The sequence below is a fragment of the Hemicordylus capensis genome, chromosome 1, assembly GCF_027244095.1.
Source record: "Hemicordylus capensis ecotype Gifberg chromosome 1, rHemCap1.1.pri, whole genome shotgun sequence".
NCBI lineage: Eukaryota > Metazoa > Chordata > Lepidosauria > Squamata > Cordylidae > Hemicordylus > Hemicordylus capensis.
In genome coordinates, this window is record NC_069657.1 from 332,640,820 (window position 1) to 332,659,185 (window position 18,366).

The following is an 18,366-nucleotide window of genomic DNA, read 5'->3' on the forward strand; positions in this document are numbered from 1 at the left end:
AGGAGAAGAGAGTGAAAGCTTTCATTTTTACTTTAAAGCAAACAGTAGTTCCAAGATATGTATGAACTCAGAACTGTGGGTTGTTTTCTAACTAAGAAAGAACAAGCTAGAATATCAAACCACAGTCTGATATTCTAACTCTGGTTAGCTAGCAAACCACAATTCATATGTAATGTGGAGCTCTGGTTTGTTCTTAAAGTGAAAGCAGAAGCTTTCTCTCCATCTTCATGCATGGTTAGAAGGAGAGAGGAGTACAATCTCTTGGTTCCCTTAGGCTAATTCATATGGCACTAAATCATGGTTTAACACTGCATTGAGTGCATATGCTACAAGCTGCTTGTCCCCCACCCTTTCAATGAAACATTGGATCTGTATGCGTCCCGGCAACCCAGCGGATTGGCTGGGCGTTGGAGACGCCGGATTGGCTGGGCAGCGGTTGGCTGCGTAGGGAAGTGGCCGTTTGGGGAGGAAAGGAAGGAAAGTGGGCAAGTGGAGAGGAGAACTGAACGGACTGGGGCAGAAGGGAGGGGGGAAGCTGAGGGGAGAGAAAGCGGGGGAGCCTGGCTGGGCAGAGACAAACAGTTGGCCGCTTCGGAAGATGCTCTCTAGAGGGAGGGCTGCAGGAAGGAGCTGGCTGAACGCTTGGCGGCCCGACACCAGGGACTAGAGGAAGGAGGATGCGGCAATGGCCAGCAGGGAAAACAGAAGCAGGCTAAAAAGCGGAGGCGGGGGTGGGGGAGCACGAATGAGAGAGAGAAAAAGAGAGAGAAAGAGGTGGAAACGGAGGAGGGAGCAAGCTGGGGCAGAAGGATGGGGGGAGGGGACTGAGGCAGAAGGCCTGGGGGGAGGGGAGTAGGGCAGAAGGTGGGGGGAGTGTACAGAGCGAGCGATGAGAGGCGCGGGCGGGGGGGAGGGACAGAGCGAGCGATGAGAGGCGCGGGCGGGGGGAGGGACAGAGCGAGCGATGAGAGGCGCGGGCGGGGGGAGGGACAGAGCGAGCGATGAGAGGCGCGGGCGGGGGAGGGACAGAGCGAGCGATGAGAGGCGCGGGCAGGGGGGAGGGACAGAGCGAGCGATGAGAGGCGCGGGCAGGGGGGAGGGACAGAGCGAGCGATGAGAGGCACGGGTGGGGGGGAGGGACAGAGCGAGCGATGAGAGGCACGGGCGGGGGGGGAGGACCAGCCAAACGAATTCTCCCAACTGAACGCAAAAAGGAAGTGAACTACCGCACAGATGCTCTGTGCGGGTTCAGCTAGTTACCTATAAAGCCCTGAGCGGCATCTGGGGAGGTCCGGTTACAGTTGTCGACTACTCATCAGGCGGCAACTTGAGCTGGGCCTTCTCTGTGATTGCCCCAGGGCTTCAGAATGCACTCCCTGTCAGAATAACTACTTCTCTGTCTAAAAAGGCTCTTTAGACATACCTGTTTTATCAACACCTATATCAGGCAGCAGTAATATAGGAAGATGCCAAAAGGCATCATCTCATTCTGCAATGAGACAGCAATGGTAAACTTTTCCTGTATTCTACCAAAGAAAACCACATGGCTCTGTGGTCGCCAGTAGTTGACACTGACTCGACGGCACAACTTTACCTTTTACTTTACACCACCTAGAGATGTATATATCAGGTGGTAGGTATATCGATGTGATAAATAAATAAATATATGAGCAACAGCTGAGTATATGGAAAACACCATAATTTCCCTTTTGAAATTAACTAATTCTAAAAAGGAATATGCTTTTGGGGGGATCACCTAGTAAATTACACTGAGGTTTAGGGGAGAATAATCTCTGCTATATAAAAGCTGTCAAATAGCTGTACTGTAAAAATAATTTAATCTTGGAAATGGTATGTCTCATGGAAAAGCACCTCTGGGAATAAGCAACTGGTATAAAAATATTATATAGTTAACTTTAATACATGCAGCTGTCAAAATCTTGAAATCATGGCTGTCCAAAACTGGAAGTTGTTTTCTTTAAGCTTGAGGCAGTTTTCTAGGTATAGCCAATCAGTAATAATGGTCTGCATTCCTCAGGGCAAAAATTAATCTGAAGCAAAGATAAGTTAATTGTAAAGTGTGTATAAATTTTCTGTTCTGTTTTTATTTAAAAACTCTGTCACAAATTAAAGTATATGAATACTAAGTGTGGAGCTTCATCTTGTATTAAAAGCATGAGAGAATAAAGGAATAATGCTTCAGTATCTAGCACTATGAGGTGTTTCTGGTGTCTCTGAAGGGTTGGGTGGAGCAAACCATGTATGAAAGAAGCCTTATGTATGAAAGAAGCCTCAAGTCAGTAAATGTGTTGCATTACTTTTGACAATGCTGGTTATGGACTTCAGTGCTGATAACTTTAAGTGTTCTTTGGCTTATAATTGTTTCATATTGATGACTGTAGTTAATTTATGAAGAGCGTATTATTTCATCTAGCCAAATCATTTGGGTCTCTGTTGGAATTTTGTACAGCTTTAGTAGAACATTTTTAGATAGGGAAGATGTCTTGAAACCAAAAGCTGTACTACAACAGAGCTTTACTTAAACTTTGGGGACTGGTGCTGATGTATTGTTTTCCAATCTCTGAACTGTGATTAAGCGATCAGGAGCATTTCATGGGCTTGCATACTCTCACTCAGATTTCTCCCAGTTTTCCTATTATAGTGTTAACCATGGTGTAACATTTTGTCTGCTTTGAGGATAACATGCTAACCTTTCATTAGATTTAATCAGGCTTTGCATACCTGATTTAAGGCAAATCAAGGTTAGTATTAACCTTGGTGAAGCTGTAATGCTATACCATGGTTTGTTGGTTTGTTTGTTTGACTTCTATACCGCACTTCCAAAAATGGCTCAGGACGGTTTACATTAAAACAGAACTGAATCAATTATCTCTTAAAATTTAAAACTATAAAAACAACAAAAATCCATTATTAAAACAATTAAAAACATTTAACCTTGGAAAACCAGGCCAAACCTTTACGGTTTAAAAACAGTTTAAAAAGCCCTGGAAGGCCAAGCCAAACAGATAGGTCTTAAGGGCTCTCCTGAAGGCTAATAATGAACTCAAATTGTGGATTTCTGCCAGGAGTGCATTCCACAACCCAGGGGCCACTACAGAGAAGGCCCGCCTTCATGGTTAACATTAAAGGGAAGAATGATGGGGGCTTGTCGGCCCATGGACTATTGGCAACAATATTAAAGTGATTATCAGACCTTTTGTCTGCTCTAGGCCATATTTTGTTGGTGCTATTTAGTGAATATTTTTATAATGATTGTTGTATTTTAATACAGTTTGGGCCAGTGAATCCATTTAGAACTCAGCAGATGGCTGCACCTAGGAATATGCTTTCTGGATATACAGAACCAGCACACATTAATGATTTCATGTTTGAGCAACAGAGAAGAACATTTGCAACCTATGGTAAGATATGTTTCTTCACAGCTAGCGCTTTGGCTGCCTTTCAGCTTTTGTTCATGGTTGTACTATGATATAGCTGCAAACTCTTCAGGACTGTTCAAATTTATCTTTTTTTCCTTTTTAATATTACAAAAACATTTTTTTTAATGTGCTCACTTATTTGTCCTAGAAGTTAGCTAGTTCAGAAGATGAGAGAAGGAATCAAATTTAAAAAGCAACATTCACATGCTGTGTCCTATTCAAAGCCATGGGTTCTTTATCCATGGGTCAGTACACAGTCAATTGCAGCTTGTTTTTCAATTATGTCATATACCCCTGAAATGAGAAGAGAAGAGAGAACACACAGCTTTCATTTACCATGTTTCCATTTGGCTTTTTGTGTTTTAGTTACTCTTGTCACTTGCTGAAGTTTATGAAACATGATTATATGAACTCTGGAAGGTGAATGTTTGCTAACAGTATTCATGTTGATTAAGTAACTTATGCCACTGTACAAGATACCTGAAACATCCTTTCAGCATGCTAAATATGCAGGTGGCCCTCGTTACCTGCGGTCCAACACCAGCGGTTTCGCATACCTGCAGTTGGGCAATAGAGTATACATGCTTCAAAAAAAATAGTAGGGATTCACCTATCCGCAGTTCCTAGGTGGCCGGAAATTACCTTCAAGGTCATTTCCAACCACCATTTTGCTGAAAGAAGCCATTTTGTGGCTCTTGTGTGTGTTTTAATTCCCTTGATTTTTCACGAAAAGTTCCCGAAATTGGGGTTTTAGGGAGGCATTGCTGGACAGCTAGAGACCCTCAGAGCACAGTACAACACTTTATTTCTTATTTCTACAGGTTTTGGTCATTTTTCATATCCAGGAACCTAAACCTCCAGTTCTCATTGCCTCAGGGTCTCGTTATCTGTAGTTCCGTTATCCCCAGTTGTAGCTGAGAACAGAACCCACATTGATAATGAGGACTACCTGCAGCAACCGTTAAGGTCTAATATGGAAGTCAGGCAAAATTTGATTAATTCTAGATATATGTGAATTTTCATCTTTGTAAATAGCTTTGTTCTAGATGGTGTATGCTCTTTTGTTTCTAGCACTGATATAACTCGAAAGCAACTGAGTTTCCAGTTCTACTGAGATTTAAATACATTTTTCCTAATGTGTTGTGCTGAAGCAAGTGTTGTGGTTATCCTATCTTTTCTTGCAGTAAACAAAAGAGCAGAGAGCATATTGCATTTGTAAGGCTCTATTCCCAATTATTTCTCTTTAGGAGAAGTTGCTGTGAGTCCTAGAGGCATCATCATAATTTCTTATCACACGGAAGGATTGCTGGGTTATCCAGAAGATATTCCCCTCAGGGGATGGAACTGCTCTGGGAAGAGCAGAAGGTTTCAAGTTCCCTCTCTGGCTTCTCCAAGATAGGACTGATAGAGATTCCTGCCTGCAACCTTGGAGAAGCCGCTGCCAGTCTGTGAAGACAATACTGAGCTAGGAACATAGGAAGCTGCCATATACTGAGTCAGACCATTGGTCTATCTAGCTCAGTATTGTCTTCAAAGACTGGCAGCGGCTTCTCCAAGGTTGCAGGTGGGAATCTCTCTCAGCCCTATCTTGGAGAAGCCAGGGAGCGAACTTGAAACCTTCTGCTCTTCCCAGTGCGGCTTCATCCCCTGAGGGGAATATCTTGCGGTGCTCACGCATCAAGTCTCCCATTCAGATGCAACCAGGGCAGACCCTGCTTAGCTAAGGGGACAAGTCATGCTTGCTGCCACAAGACCAGCTCTCCTAGCGAGATAGACCAATGGTCTGACTCAGTATATGGCAGCTTCCTATGTTCCTAAGTACTAGTCAGATCTAATGGTGAAGTGCTTGCTGGTAAAAATAGAGTACTGTAGTAGTTCCGATTGTTAATTCAAGTGGTAGTTATAGAATGAAGCATGCTACACTTCTGGTTTTATTTTCCTAGCTTGGTGGTGGTGTTTCTTTCCTGACATTCATAAGTAGTTTCTGAAGTCATGAAACTTATGTTGAAGAGTAGTTTGAAGAGTGTGGCAACTCTTGTATTCCACTCTCAATAGCCCTGCAGTTTATTCTGTAGATAAGGCTTCTGTAAGAAGGTCAGTGAATAGGATTGCATATCAGTAAAGCTAGTAAATACAAGTGTTTTTTCTAGGAAATGCATCTAAACATTATATGAAAAGGATTTAAATCTATAACATTCTCCTCAACCATTCAATTTCCGTGAGCTTTGTTGTTGCTGTTTAAGCAGTCGTATTAGTAGGTGGTAAATTGATCATGGCCACAAGAGGGGCAAACAATTGTAAAAGATACTAAAGAAAAGCTGAGAGACAGCTATATAGAAAATGAAATTAGTGTTCCTTCTTTCCTGAGGTAAGGGCAATTATTTTTCAAGTGATATAAATTTTACAAATGATCTAAAGCCATTGCAGTCTGTTCGTTTCAAAAATTCACTCAGACATGAGGGTTGAAATAGTTATACATGGGAGTAGAATAAAAGAAATGGATAGCCATTTGTGCAGGATGTGTTTATCTCCTGTAATCTGTTTTGATCAAGAATCTCTCAAGAGAACCACTGACTTAACAGCTCTGTTTTTGAAGGGAAAAATCTCACGTATTGCTCTGAAGACTATAAATATTGGTATGGCTTATGGATGCTTTTTTCCTGAAGAAAATTTCTTTGTTTTCCTCTTGCATCACAATATTGTGTGTTGTCTGGAACCATAGGTAATAAGGGGTGCAGCTAATTGTAGGCAGCTGTGGGGGTGGAGCTAGGACTAGGAGGGTGCCTTAGCAATAACTGGCAAAGTATAGATTTGTAGCTAATGAGTGGGATCAAAATACAAACACCCACAAAGCTCAATTTCTTATCAGCAGAGATGAGGAGAAATATGGAAAACATCAGTCGCTCTAGAGTGCTTAACAGGACTACAGTAGTATGTGGTCCAGGCCTGCTCAACTTAGGCCCCCCAGCTGTTTTTGGACTACAACTCCCATAAGCCCCAGCCACAGGGGCCAATAGCCAGGGATTATGGGAGTTGTAGGCCAACATCTGCAGGAGGGCTGAAGTTGAGCAGGCCTGATGTAGTCTAACATCGCAGAATCAAAACAAAAGCACAGACACACACACAGAGGAAAAGAATTGTACAAGCCACAAGTAAAGCAGAGACCAGCTACAAGAGGCTGCTTCTGTCGAAAGTAAATGCATTCTGAAGTCCCCAGGGCAGCTCTGTGCCTGATTATTTAAAACATGAATACTAATAATAACAAGAAAAAACTCTTTGCTAGAGTGGTACAGTGGTCAGTGTACTGGACTAGATTAGACCATCTTATTTATGTATTATTTTATTTATCTTTGCTCTTCAACCAAAGATTGCTTTCAGAACTTTGGTTGAAGAGTGGTATATAAATATAAAGACTGGGGAAATCCAAGTTCAAATCCCCATTCAGCTATGAAACTCACTGAGTGACTCTGGGACAGTCACTTATCTCTCGACATAACCTTCCTCATAGGGCTGTTGGGAGGATAAATGTAGCCATGTGTACCACTCTGGGCTTCTTGGAAGAAGCACAGGCTCTACATTTAAAAATAAATAAATATTTATAAACCACCGGTAAAGCAGAGAACATCTGCAAAAGTGGAGAACAAATGCATTCTGTTACAAAGGCAGCTCTTCCTGCCTATTTTAAAAATGTATAGATTGATTAAAACCTCTTACCTTCAGTAACTTAGAGGGCACCATGGGAAGCAAACATGCATGGAGACATCCTCTCCCTACTCCATGCCTGTTGAACAGCTGGGTACCACTCTGCCAGCCTTGGTTGCCCACCACTTAGCCTGGGTGTCCATCCTAGAAAGCAACAAATGTTTTTAATAGAAACCTAATCATTTTTCTTGCAAAAGAATCCATTCCTTCTCTACATATACCACACCCACACGGAAAGCCACTACTGCAATTCTTTGAAAAGCAGTTTGGACTCAGAAATCCATGCATATGCTCGCCCAGGGACTTCTTTGTATGGGGTGGTATATAAATCAATATAATACAATACAGATCAGATCAGAGAGCAAGGGAGAGAAAGTAGGGATGTGCACGAACCGGTCCGCAGGCCATGTTAGAGGCCTGTGAACCGGTTCGCATGTTACCCAGTCCAGCGGTCCGACGCCGGAGTGTGTGTGTCGCTTTAAGGGGGGGTTGTACTTACCCCTCCCACCGCTTTTCCCCCTCCGGCACTCCATTTTTAAGTAAAATCTTCGGGGTGGCAGTGTTCCTCCCTGCCGCCCCTGCCCCCTTGTTGACTGCAGAACCCGGAAGTAAGGTCCGCACATGCGAACGCTGCTCACACGTGCGCCACACAGTGTGTGTGACATGTGCGGCATACGCGGATGTTACTTCTGCGTTTTGCAGTCAACAAGGGGGCAGGGTCGGCAGGGAGGAACACTGCCGCCCCGAAGATTTTACTTTAAAATGGAGCGCCGAAGGGGGGGAAATGGCAGGAGGAGTAAGTACAACCCCCTGCCCTTAAAGCGACCCCACTCCAGCATTGGACCACAGCTCATCTTAACAGAGTATCTCTAATTGAAGATGAAGAATAGTAGGAAATTGCACCCTCACAATAAAAGCACTTCTCAAATACTAGGTTGTAGAGAGGTTTGAAAATGCCTCTTGTCTGTCTCTAGGAATGCAGGTTTCTCTGCATAGGAATATGCTTTCTGCCCGAAATGTTGGTAGCATAAGACAAAGGCACCATTGTTCAAATTTGCCAGACTAATAAAATAAACTAGCAAGTTGTCAGCAAGAGACAGCAGGAACTCATACATTTAGTTCTTCCAGGCCCATCTTCATAGAGTATTCTAGTAGCTAGTTATAGCCCTCATACGAATAAAACATTATAGGTTGAATTCCGAGAAGCTTCCTAAAGAGATCAAAGTCCTGTTCTTTCTCTCCTCTTCTGATGTTCATTAGTTTTGAATAATCTAGTGTTTTTTCAACCTGAGTTCTGTCCAGCTGTTTTGAAAGTGGAGATGCTGTACATGGTTCCAGTGTCCTTGAGTGTGCTGGCAAATCCCACCCTTGCTGTGACACACACAAATACCTCACTCACCTGTTCTCCACAGTTACAGCATTTGTCTGAAGAGCTACAGGGCCTGTATGTCAGCTCTGCACCTGTGCAGAGCAGTGCTTGAAAATATTTAGAGCTTTGCAAAGTGTTCTTGCCCCAGTCCTCGGTGTATCGCGAGAGTGGCAAGAATGCCTCTTTCCTCTGTTCCTTTTTTATTGTTGCATTGGTTATGGTGACAGCACAAGGAACTTCAAAAAAACAGTTTTGTCATTATTTTCTCTCATATTCCACCACCACCCCATTTGAATTCTTTATTGTTTGTTGTTGATCCCATTCATTCTCTTACCACTTCCAGTAGGGAGCCCAGACCAAGACTTATTTCAGCTATACTGTGTGCAAGCGCTCAAGTAACCATTGATAGATCTCTCCTCCATGAAGTTATCCAAACCCCTCTTAAAGCCATCCAGGTTGTTGGCTGTCACCACAGCTTGTGGCAGAGAATTCCACAAGTTGGTTATGCATTGTGTGAAAAAATATGAGCCTTGCCTCATAAGAAAGGTACTCTAGGCCCCTGATCATCTTGGTTGCCTTCTTCTGCAACTTCTCCGGTTCTACAATGTCCCTTTTTAGATGTGGTGACCAGAATTGTACGCAATACTCCAGGTGTGGCCGCACCATAGTTTTGTACAAGGGCATAATAATATTAGCTGTTTTATTTTCAATCCCCTTCCTAATGATCCCTAGTATGGAATTGGCCTTTTTCACAGCTGCCACACATTGAGTGGATACTTTCAACGAGCTGTCCACCATGACGCCAAGATCCCTCTCCCGGTCAGTCACTGACAGCTCAGATCCTATCAATGTATTACTTGAAGTTGGGGTTTTTCGTCCCCATGTACATCACTTTACACTTCCCACACTGAACTGCATTTGCCATTTTGTTGCTTGCTCACCTAGTTTGGAGATATCCTTTTGGAGCTCCTCACAATCTGTTTTGGATTTCACTACCCGAAAGCGTTTGTCATCATCTGCAAATTTAGCCACCTCGCTGCTTACCCCTACTTCTAAATCATTTATGAATAAATTAACTTCCTCTACACCTGTAAGCAAAAGCCCTTTGATTAGATGACAGTTTGTTGCTCGCAGGAGATTGTTCTACCTTGTGTTTACGCTTTGTTTTGAATAGGACATCTCTGACTTAGGGATGTGCAAAAGTGATTTGAATTGAACTGGATTTGATTCGAACCAGCCCTATCCAAATGGTTGAAGTGCAATCTGGGCTGGCCCTCCAAAAAGCCAGGCTGGTCTGAGTTAAAGCCGAACCAGGCATGGTTCGGATCAAAACAGTTTAGCCCAGTTCAGCTAATTCTTTATGCTTGCAAAGGGGAATCTGGTAAGGATTCCCTTTTACAAGCAAAGGGGGGATCCCTATGGGTTTGAAAAGGGGGGTTGGTGGGAGTTCACCTTATGCACGGCAGCTGCACAGCTCCTTGGCAGTGGCAATCTGGCGGCTGTTCCCCTAGGCCCCGCCTGTGCTCACACACACCCCATCAGCACTGGCTGGAGGGGGTCTAGTTCAGATCTCCACACAAGTGTGGAGGCCATTAGAATGACCACCATGTATATGTAGAGGCCATTTGCATCACAACACATGTTTGCGCAGATCCTCCCCCCCATCAGTGCGAGCTGGCAGCGGCCTGGTTCTGGTCCCTGCATGTGTGGAGGTCACTCTAATGGTCTCTGCACTCACGTGGAGGCCTCAAGCAGGCCCTCACCAGCCCAGGCTGAGAGCGCCAGTGGGGCCTAGGGGAGCCGCCTCTGAGCATGGTGATCCTGGTTCTTTAGGTGGGGGAGGCCCACACAATGATGGAGCCACCCCTGCCGCCTTTGCTTGTAAAGGGGAATCCTTACCAGATTCCCCTTTGCAAGCATAAAGAACTAGGCCCAACCGGATCTACTCGGTTCTAGTGCAGAACCAAACCAGTTTACGGACCAGGCGGTTCAGTCTGAGTTTGGTTCTAATTCGAACCGAACCGCCCGGAACCAGTACTATGCACACCCCTAATCTCTGTGGTTCCAGTTTGAAAGGGGAGCATTTGGCTCTCACTTTTGCCATTTATGGTAGCCACTGCTTCTGCACATGATTCCACATCTCAAATGATAACATTTCTATATTCAATGTTGCTGAAAGGAGTCCTGTTTATTAGAAGCCACATGCGTGTGTTGACCACATCAGTAGTTTAACATCACTTTTACTGTCTCTTATGTCTGATTGGGAAGGAGGTAAAGGAACAGTTTGTTTGTCTTTTGTGGTTTTGCTCTGTGCTTTCAGAGGACTTGCCCTTTGCTTGTAACCTTCGAAACAAAATGTTAATGCTTTCTCCCTCTCTACATCTGAGGCAGTTCTGTTACCAGGGAGAGAAGGAGAGGAGGGGGTCTATGTGGTTCAGTTCCGCCATGTGTACACATCTTTTGAAGAGGCTGAATTCAGAAAGAGTTTATCATTAATTTTATTCAGGTGCAGACTTCAATAGCTGGAATAGGCAAAGTGTAGTTTAACCTATTTATGTGCACCAATTTGTCTGTAATGGGAGGGGGGAATTAAGTAGATTGCTTTAAGTTGGGACAGATCGCATACAACATCTATCTTAAAACAGCAGATTTTTCCTTGCAGCTGCATTTGGAAGTCTGTGTCAGAAAAAAAGATAGGAATCTCTTTCACATTCTCAGTATAAAGTGAGAATTGTTCAAAGCCCTTTTTATACAGGAAAGATTCTGAACAAAATGCAGCTTGGCTATAGAAAATACAGCTCCCACTGAAGATTAAATCTTGCCCAGTGGCTCTATTCATGATCACTTGTTTTGAGGAAGCAATAGCTAAACAGAATCCCAGGGACAGTATCAGTACAGTAGGAGGACAAATAAGCTGCTGTATTGATTCTGACATACATCTAAACTGGCATTTCTGCCTTAGTTTAAAAAGAGAAAGTGTGAAGTTGAGTACCCTGAAAAATGGATTCTGTTAAACCATGCAAAATCATGCAAATGAAACTAGGTTCCATAGTGCTCAATTTACTTTTGTGACATTTGCATCAGTATAATAAACACCAAATAATCCTATGACATTTGCAATGATCAGCCTTGCAAATATCATTATCAAGTGTCCACCTGGCCAGCCAGGTTTTGGTGATGGTATGGAGATGGCAGAGAGCTACCTCTCATTTGCTTGTGTGGGGGGCAATTGCTGTTTTCCTCAGGCCATGTGGCAGAACCCATTACACAGAGTAGGTGTTCTATGCTGGCAGCTTGCTTTGTTACTGAATTAATACTCTGCTTTTTTATTTAAGAGTCAACGAGGTGGTTCATCTCTGTCACTTCCAGTTAGAGTAGTTGTAAACTTGAAGTGTGCAGCTCTCAGGATCTATGAAGAAGGAAGCTTTATCTTTCTTCAGCTGCAGCAGTTTCAAGAAGCCTACTACTTTCAGCTTTAGAAACAGACTGGCAACACTGTTTAAAAACAAACAAAGCAAAGTGAGACTGTCTTCTCTAGCTAATGATTCAAATGGAGATGGCCTGTGACTTGTAGCTGTCAAATTGGTGTACTAGCACCCAGTGCTTCTGGCTTTTATCACTCTCACTGTGTGGCTTGCCTCATCAGATTGCCTGTTGCATCTGATCGTTGATGAAGAGATTGACTGGCCTTCCATCATTATCTGAATTAACATAGTTTACATCTAATGAATTATGGTGTTGTTTTATGTATCACTAGGGTGCAGTCTTTTCTGTAATTTCCCAAAAGCATGGTGTTGGTAGTGATTGTATGTTCCTTGGAAATTTATATTAGCTTCTTTGAGGTTGTAGTTTGGGACTAAGCCCCATTTAGATTAGTGCATAGGATTGTACTCTTAAAGTAATGTTAAGCACTTGATGATTCTATTATTTTTCGAATGAAAGAATTCTAGAGAAGAGAATTGGAGAATACAATAGAGGAGCCATAGGCATATATATTTTAAATTAGTTTTTAAGGTTGTTGGAGAGCATTGAAAACTGTCCCCCACATGTGTCTGTATAACCTGGAAAAGCCAACCAATACTGAATTAGAAACTGGCAAATAACTGAAGTCAGCCAGACAGAACGCTGTGCACTGTGCACTTGATTTGTGTTATGTCTGGGTGACTAGTTGTGCTTAGTGCCTAACCGTGGGAGCAGGTGTATTGAGGAGGATTCCGAGGTCAGGGAGTCCACAGGGATAAGGGGAGAAAGGAACATGCTGTCCTAAATGTCTGATCTGTTAACCTAAACTACTGATAAATTTACATTGGCCCTTGGTGAGATGAAATGATCTAATCTGATGTGACTCTTATTATTTTAAAGAGAGTGCATTGTTCCTTTACGGACTAACTCAATATATTTTCTTCAGTAAATTGCAATCAAATAGTTACAATGCTAATAGTTTTCTCTCATCCATTCAATCACCATGGACATATCCTTGAGATCCCAGAACAGTATGAGCAAGGAATGCAAAGCAGAGTTAGACACATCATTTCATCTGTTGCATAAACATAAATAACATACAGTGCCCAGCATATTACAAATAGATTAGTTCAGGAAGAGATTGTAATAGCATAACAGTAATCTGTTTAACAAGATGGCACAATCAAGCAATAGTTTAATTGGAAAGTTAAGCTTACTTAATCAGTCAAGACTGGTGCAGTAGCTTAAAAGTGCAATCACTACCTTTTACAAGCTGCTTGAATTCAGTCAGTAGATTGTAATCCCTTTTTGCTTCTTTGGGTCCTTGTTTTGAGGAACTTAACAAGTAGTTCTATCAGACTTTGATAGGAAGGCAGTATGTGTGCTGTGTCTATGGAGTGTATTTAGTTTGCAGAACTGGTACAGTAATTGTCCTATGCAACAAGTGTCATAAAAATAGAAGCAGTGAACATTGAAAAGTCTCTACTGTAATCACATTAGCTTCAAAGATGAACTAAAGCTTTAAAAGATGGACTATTACGTGGCTGGGGAGCAAAAGTGTTCTGGATATGTATGGCTAAGGTTGAAATGTTGGCAAAAACCTGCTGTAGAAGAAAAATCTTTAAAGTTGTGGTTTTGTCGTCGTCCTACAGGATATGCGCTGGATCCCTCAATAGATGATTATGAGGTTTCTACTAAATATATTGGGTCTGTTGAAGAAGCTGAGAAGAACCAAGGTAAGGGAAGTTATAACAACTCAAATAATATTTTCAGTGCTCTTGTAAACTCAAGATTTATCACTTATTAATTTATGTTTGTTTACCACAACAATTTGTATAAATTTGTCATATCTTAAAATGAAATGCATATTTATTTTTATTATGCATTCATTTTTATCGTATTTAGAGACTACCTAACATATGCATCCTCAGGTCGTGTGTATGGTTTAAAAAAAATACAACCAACTTAAAAGCAGAATAAAAATAATTGAAACACTTTCACAAAATAAAAACCATTAAAACAGTTTAAAATATATTTAACTAAAAGCCAGAGAAAACAGTTGCATCTAAGGGTCTTTTTAAAAAGCAGCCAGGGATGGAGAAACTCTTTTTTTTGACAGGGAGAACATTCCAAAGCTCTGGGGCAGCCATAGAGAGGGCTCAGTCCTGAGTCGCCACTGAATGAACCAATGGCAACAGTAACTGGTCTTCCTCGGATGATCTTAATAAGCAGGAGGGTTTATGATAAAGAAGGCACTTTCTTAAAAAGATTTAATTAATCTGTTTGTAATGTTTCCAGTGGAAGAAGCAGCATTTTGCTGTGCATAAGTATTAATGTGTTTTTGAGCAATTGATGCTTGGGTGTGCAGAGGGGCTACTGTTGGGGCTACAAAATGGTAGCCACTGCTATCGATTTGTGCATAGCAGCATACATTACTACTACTGCTACTACTACTACAATATGTATATACCGCTTGTCAACAAAAGTTATCAAAGCAGTTTACATAGAAAAATAAATAATACATTAAGAAGATGGTCCCCTGTCCCCAAAGGGCTCACAATCTATAAAGAAACATAAGGCAGACCCCAGCATTACATTACATTACAGTTGTCATTCATCATGTCATAGGCAAAACTTAGTGGAGTTACATTGACAATGCGAGCCTTACCCATATTATATTATACAAAATTAATTTGATTCATGAGCTGGAATTTACATAATTTATTCATGAGCTAGAATGTTAGCATTGGACACGGTTTGTCTGTAGCATCACTATTCAAAACACTGGCGGAGGTGTAACAAACAAGGTAACTTCTCCAGTCCCTTCTGTACAACTTTTCCAGCAAAGCCTGTGAAGCTGCTTAAATTGTTGTTGTTCAGCATACTAAAATACAAAATAAGACTTTTGTGGACTACATAACTATATATATCACATAAGACAAAAGATCCAGAAATTAATCAGAAATTACTACTCCAAAAGCCCCTAAAAGGTTACCAGTCTTCCTTACACATTCACCTCATCACCATGATTCCGCCTTTTATGTCAAGTGATCTTACCCATAATGTAGTATACCATTTTGTTAGACGAGATTTTCTTTGGCTTCCAATATTTGGCATACAATAATCTGGCAGCTAAAATCCTATAACAATATTTCATATTTTATTTCATAAAATCCTAGAACAATATTTCCTGGAAGTAGAGATCACCAAATTACCATGGGTACCATCCATACCACAGAGCAGTGATCCATCAGCAGAAGCTCCTTCTTTATGAAAGGAGCATTGTACTCACACAAGGGACCTTTCCAGTCATGCAAGGACTCCTCCCATGAACACAGTGCTCCTTCCATTTCGGTACTTCTGCTGATGGAACAGCTCTCCATGAAAGGTCTGGATGCTGCCGCATATTTTTGGATCTAAGAGTGTAACTGGTCTAATAATCTACCAGAATCTGATAACTATGTGTATGACCTAAGAATTCAAAGAAGTTGCTAAGATTCAGAAAGATCAAATGTTTTGTAAGCACTGCAGTGGTATTTTGAAAAACAAATACATCAGTAAAGATCTTAGCCTATATGTTCAATAAAAGAAAAATAGTAATAATGCATGGGTTAGAGCGAAGTACAGAAACTTAAGCTCAAATGAAGCAGAGTTTTTAAAGAGTTCAGAAAGTGTTTTAGTTAATATTCCTCAGACAATCTCAAACAGGAGGATACCGATTATGTTCTTCAAAAACGTTACAGCTCCCCAAGATATGAGAAGGCTAAGTTGTCTTTGGATGAGACATTACAATTAGCGAAAGTTATAAGAGCAACTGAAGCAGAAGAGGGACAGTCGCAAGATACTCCTTTTTGAGCCATAAATAACATGATTGAAGACAGAAATGTACCTAGATCTGGGACAGAGGAAAACATTGTGGCTGTTAAGCCTTGTAAATACCTTGCTCTTGAGCTATCATATAATGAGGCTATTCTCATGATGGGGGGGAAACGGGCTAAAGAAGCCCAGCCCTGTTTCCCCCCATCATGAGAACCAGCGGGTGAGGCCGGTGGTTCCCTGGTGGCTAGCCGGCCAAAGTAGCCCTCCCCTTAGCCCAGGTGGTTTCCTGCTTGTGTGCTGCCACGACAACACATAAGGAGACCCCCGCCGGGAGGCTGCAAACAGCTTCCTGGGATCGGGGGTCTCTCCAGGATGCCCCGCACACCTGCGTGGGGCATCCTGGAACTTCCAGAGGTTATGCGGCCCCCGATCCCCGCAGCCCCCGCTGGCTCCGTGACGGAGCCGGCAGTCGTGTGGGCGGCCGATCCAGCCGCCCAGGGCTGCCTTCCGATTGTCTGCGGGAAGAGCAGGCTAAGCCCACTCTCCACGCAAACCGCCTTATGGCTCTTCTCACTGATCATGAGAAGAGCCTGTGTATATATTTGCTAAATTGTGATTACAAGTCATTTGTAGTAGTTTACTCTAAAACACTTGATGAAATATTGTAACAAGTTACATATACTGATCAGCAAGAGTTTAGCAACAGAAGGAAGCTATTCCACAATATGAAGAAAATGGTTAAATGTGATTGACTACATTATTTGGAAATATTAAATCAGCATCTATCTTTATTGATGCTAAAGAGGCTTTTGACAAGATCTAGTATCTCTCCACCCACCCACCCCAGCACAGGCGTGCCTTGGAGCCGTTTTGTGTATGCTTCTCCTTTTTGCAGATTAAATTGATTTGTTTTAACAGAACTATCAATATCCATGGTTACAGGTGTTTTTTTTAAAGGGTTGAAAACCTCGTATTCACAGTTCCTAGGTGGCCAGAAATGACCTCCAAGTCATTTCCAGCTAGCATTTTGCTGAGCAGAGCCATTTTGTGGCTCTTTTCCAGGATTTTTCGTAAAAAATATATGCATAATGTGTGGGTTTGGGGGGCATTGCTGTAGCACAACATGGCATTTTATTTCTCTGATTTATGCCTATTTTATCCTCCAGGAACATAACCCCCCCACCCCCAATTCCCATTGCCTTGATGTGTTGTTATCCACAGTTCCATTATCCACGGTTGTAGCTGAGCACTGAATATCTGTGGATAATGAGGTCCATCTGTGTTATGATTAATATTATCTCAGTGATTGCCCTCAGTTTGTGGAATTCATGTGCAGTAGAGATCCACATGGCTTCTTCTTTCCCAACCTTCAAAAGGAAATTGAAGACTGCCCTTTTTATATGGGGTTTTGGCCAATGAGTGACTCCCAGCTCTCTTTTAACATAGTTGTGTTTTATCAGGCTGTTTCAATTGAAGTTTTATTATTATTTCAAATTAAATCATTCTTTATTACGGGGTTTTAGATGAAGGGCGGTATAAAATAATAATAATAATATATTTTAATTTGGGGAGGAGAGCTGGTCTTATGGTAGCAAGCATGACTTGTCCTCATAGCTAAGCAGGGTCTGCCCTGGTTGCATCTGAATGGGAGACTTGATGTGTGAGCACTGCAAGATATTCCCCTCAGGGGATGAAGCCACTCTGGGAAGAGCAGAAGGTTTCAAGTTTCCTCCCTGGCTTCTCCAAGATAGGGCTGAGAGAGATTCCTGCCTGCAACCTTGGAGAAGCCGCTGCCAGTCTGTGAAGACAATACTGAGCTTGATAGACCAATGGTCTGACTCAGTATATGGCAGTTTCCTATGTTTCCTATGTTCCTAATTTATTAAGTAAAGCAGCATTCTAATTCTAAGGTTTTGTCTTTTGGACTATCCGTTACTATTTTAAAAATAAGAATACATTGGCATTCTTAAACATTAAATATTCCCTTCAGATCTCTAGACTTATCCTTCTGTTACTGCCCACAGGTCTAACTGTGTTTGAAACGGGACAAAAGAAAACAGAAAAAAGGAAGAAATTCAAAGAGAATGATGCATCTAATATTGATGGCTTCTTGGGACCATGGGCAAAATACGTTGATGAAAAGGATGTTGCGAAACCTTCAGAAGTGAGTGTTTTTAATGTCAGTTATAGTAGTAGCAATAGTAATAGTCATAATACTTAGGCTGGGATCCAAACAGCTCCAAGTATATGCCCAAAGCGCTTGCACACATGCTTGAAGGATTTGCTGATTTCTCCTTCCATTTGCCACCTCTTGAGTTTTGTTGAATGCTCCTCTGGAGGGTCCCCTTGTCCGCAGAACCATTGATTGGGGAGATCCAAGGAGCTGCAGGAGGAGTCTTTAAAAATTCCATTTTGAGAATTGGAATTTATTCAATTTGTCTAAATCACTGGTCTTAAAGAATGTTGTACATTGAAACCAAAAAACACTTTAAAAAAGTCAAATCAAGACATCAGTTATCCCAAAAACAATTTGTCTGGCAAATTGGGGGGAAAATAATAAAATTCAATACTATG

The 18,366-nt window shown here is 42.0% G+C and overlaps 1 protein-coding gene across 2 annotated transcripts in view; it reads left to right on the forward strand.

Annotated features, from left to right (window-relative positions):
• Positions 1–18,366, forward strand: part of CDC40 (cell division cycle 40) — a 105,161-nt gene that overhangs the window by 42,500 nt on the left and 44,295 nt on the right. For both annotated transcript variants that reach the window (XM_053300753.1, XM_053300835.1), the window contains exons 3-5: positions 3,293–3,422; positions 13,626–13,709; positions 17,817–17,956. In XM_053300753.1, coding sequence (XP_053156728.1) covers positions 3,293–3,422; positions 13,626–13,709; positions 17,817–17,956 — 354 coding nt within the window. The remainder of the gene's footprint in view (positions 1–3,292; positions 3,423–13,625; positions 13,710–17,816; positions 17,957–18,366) is intronic.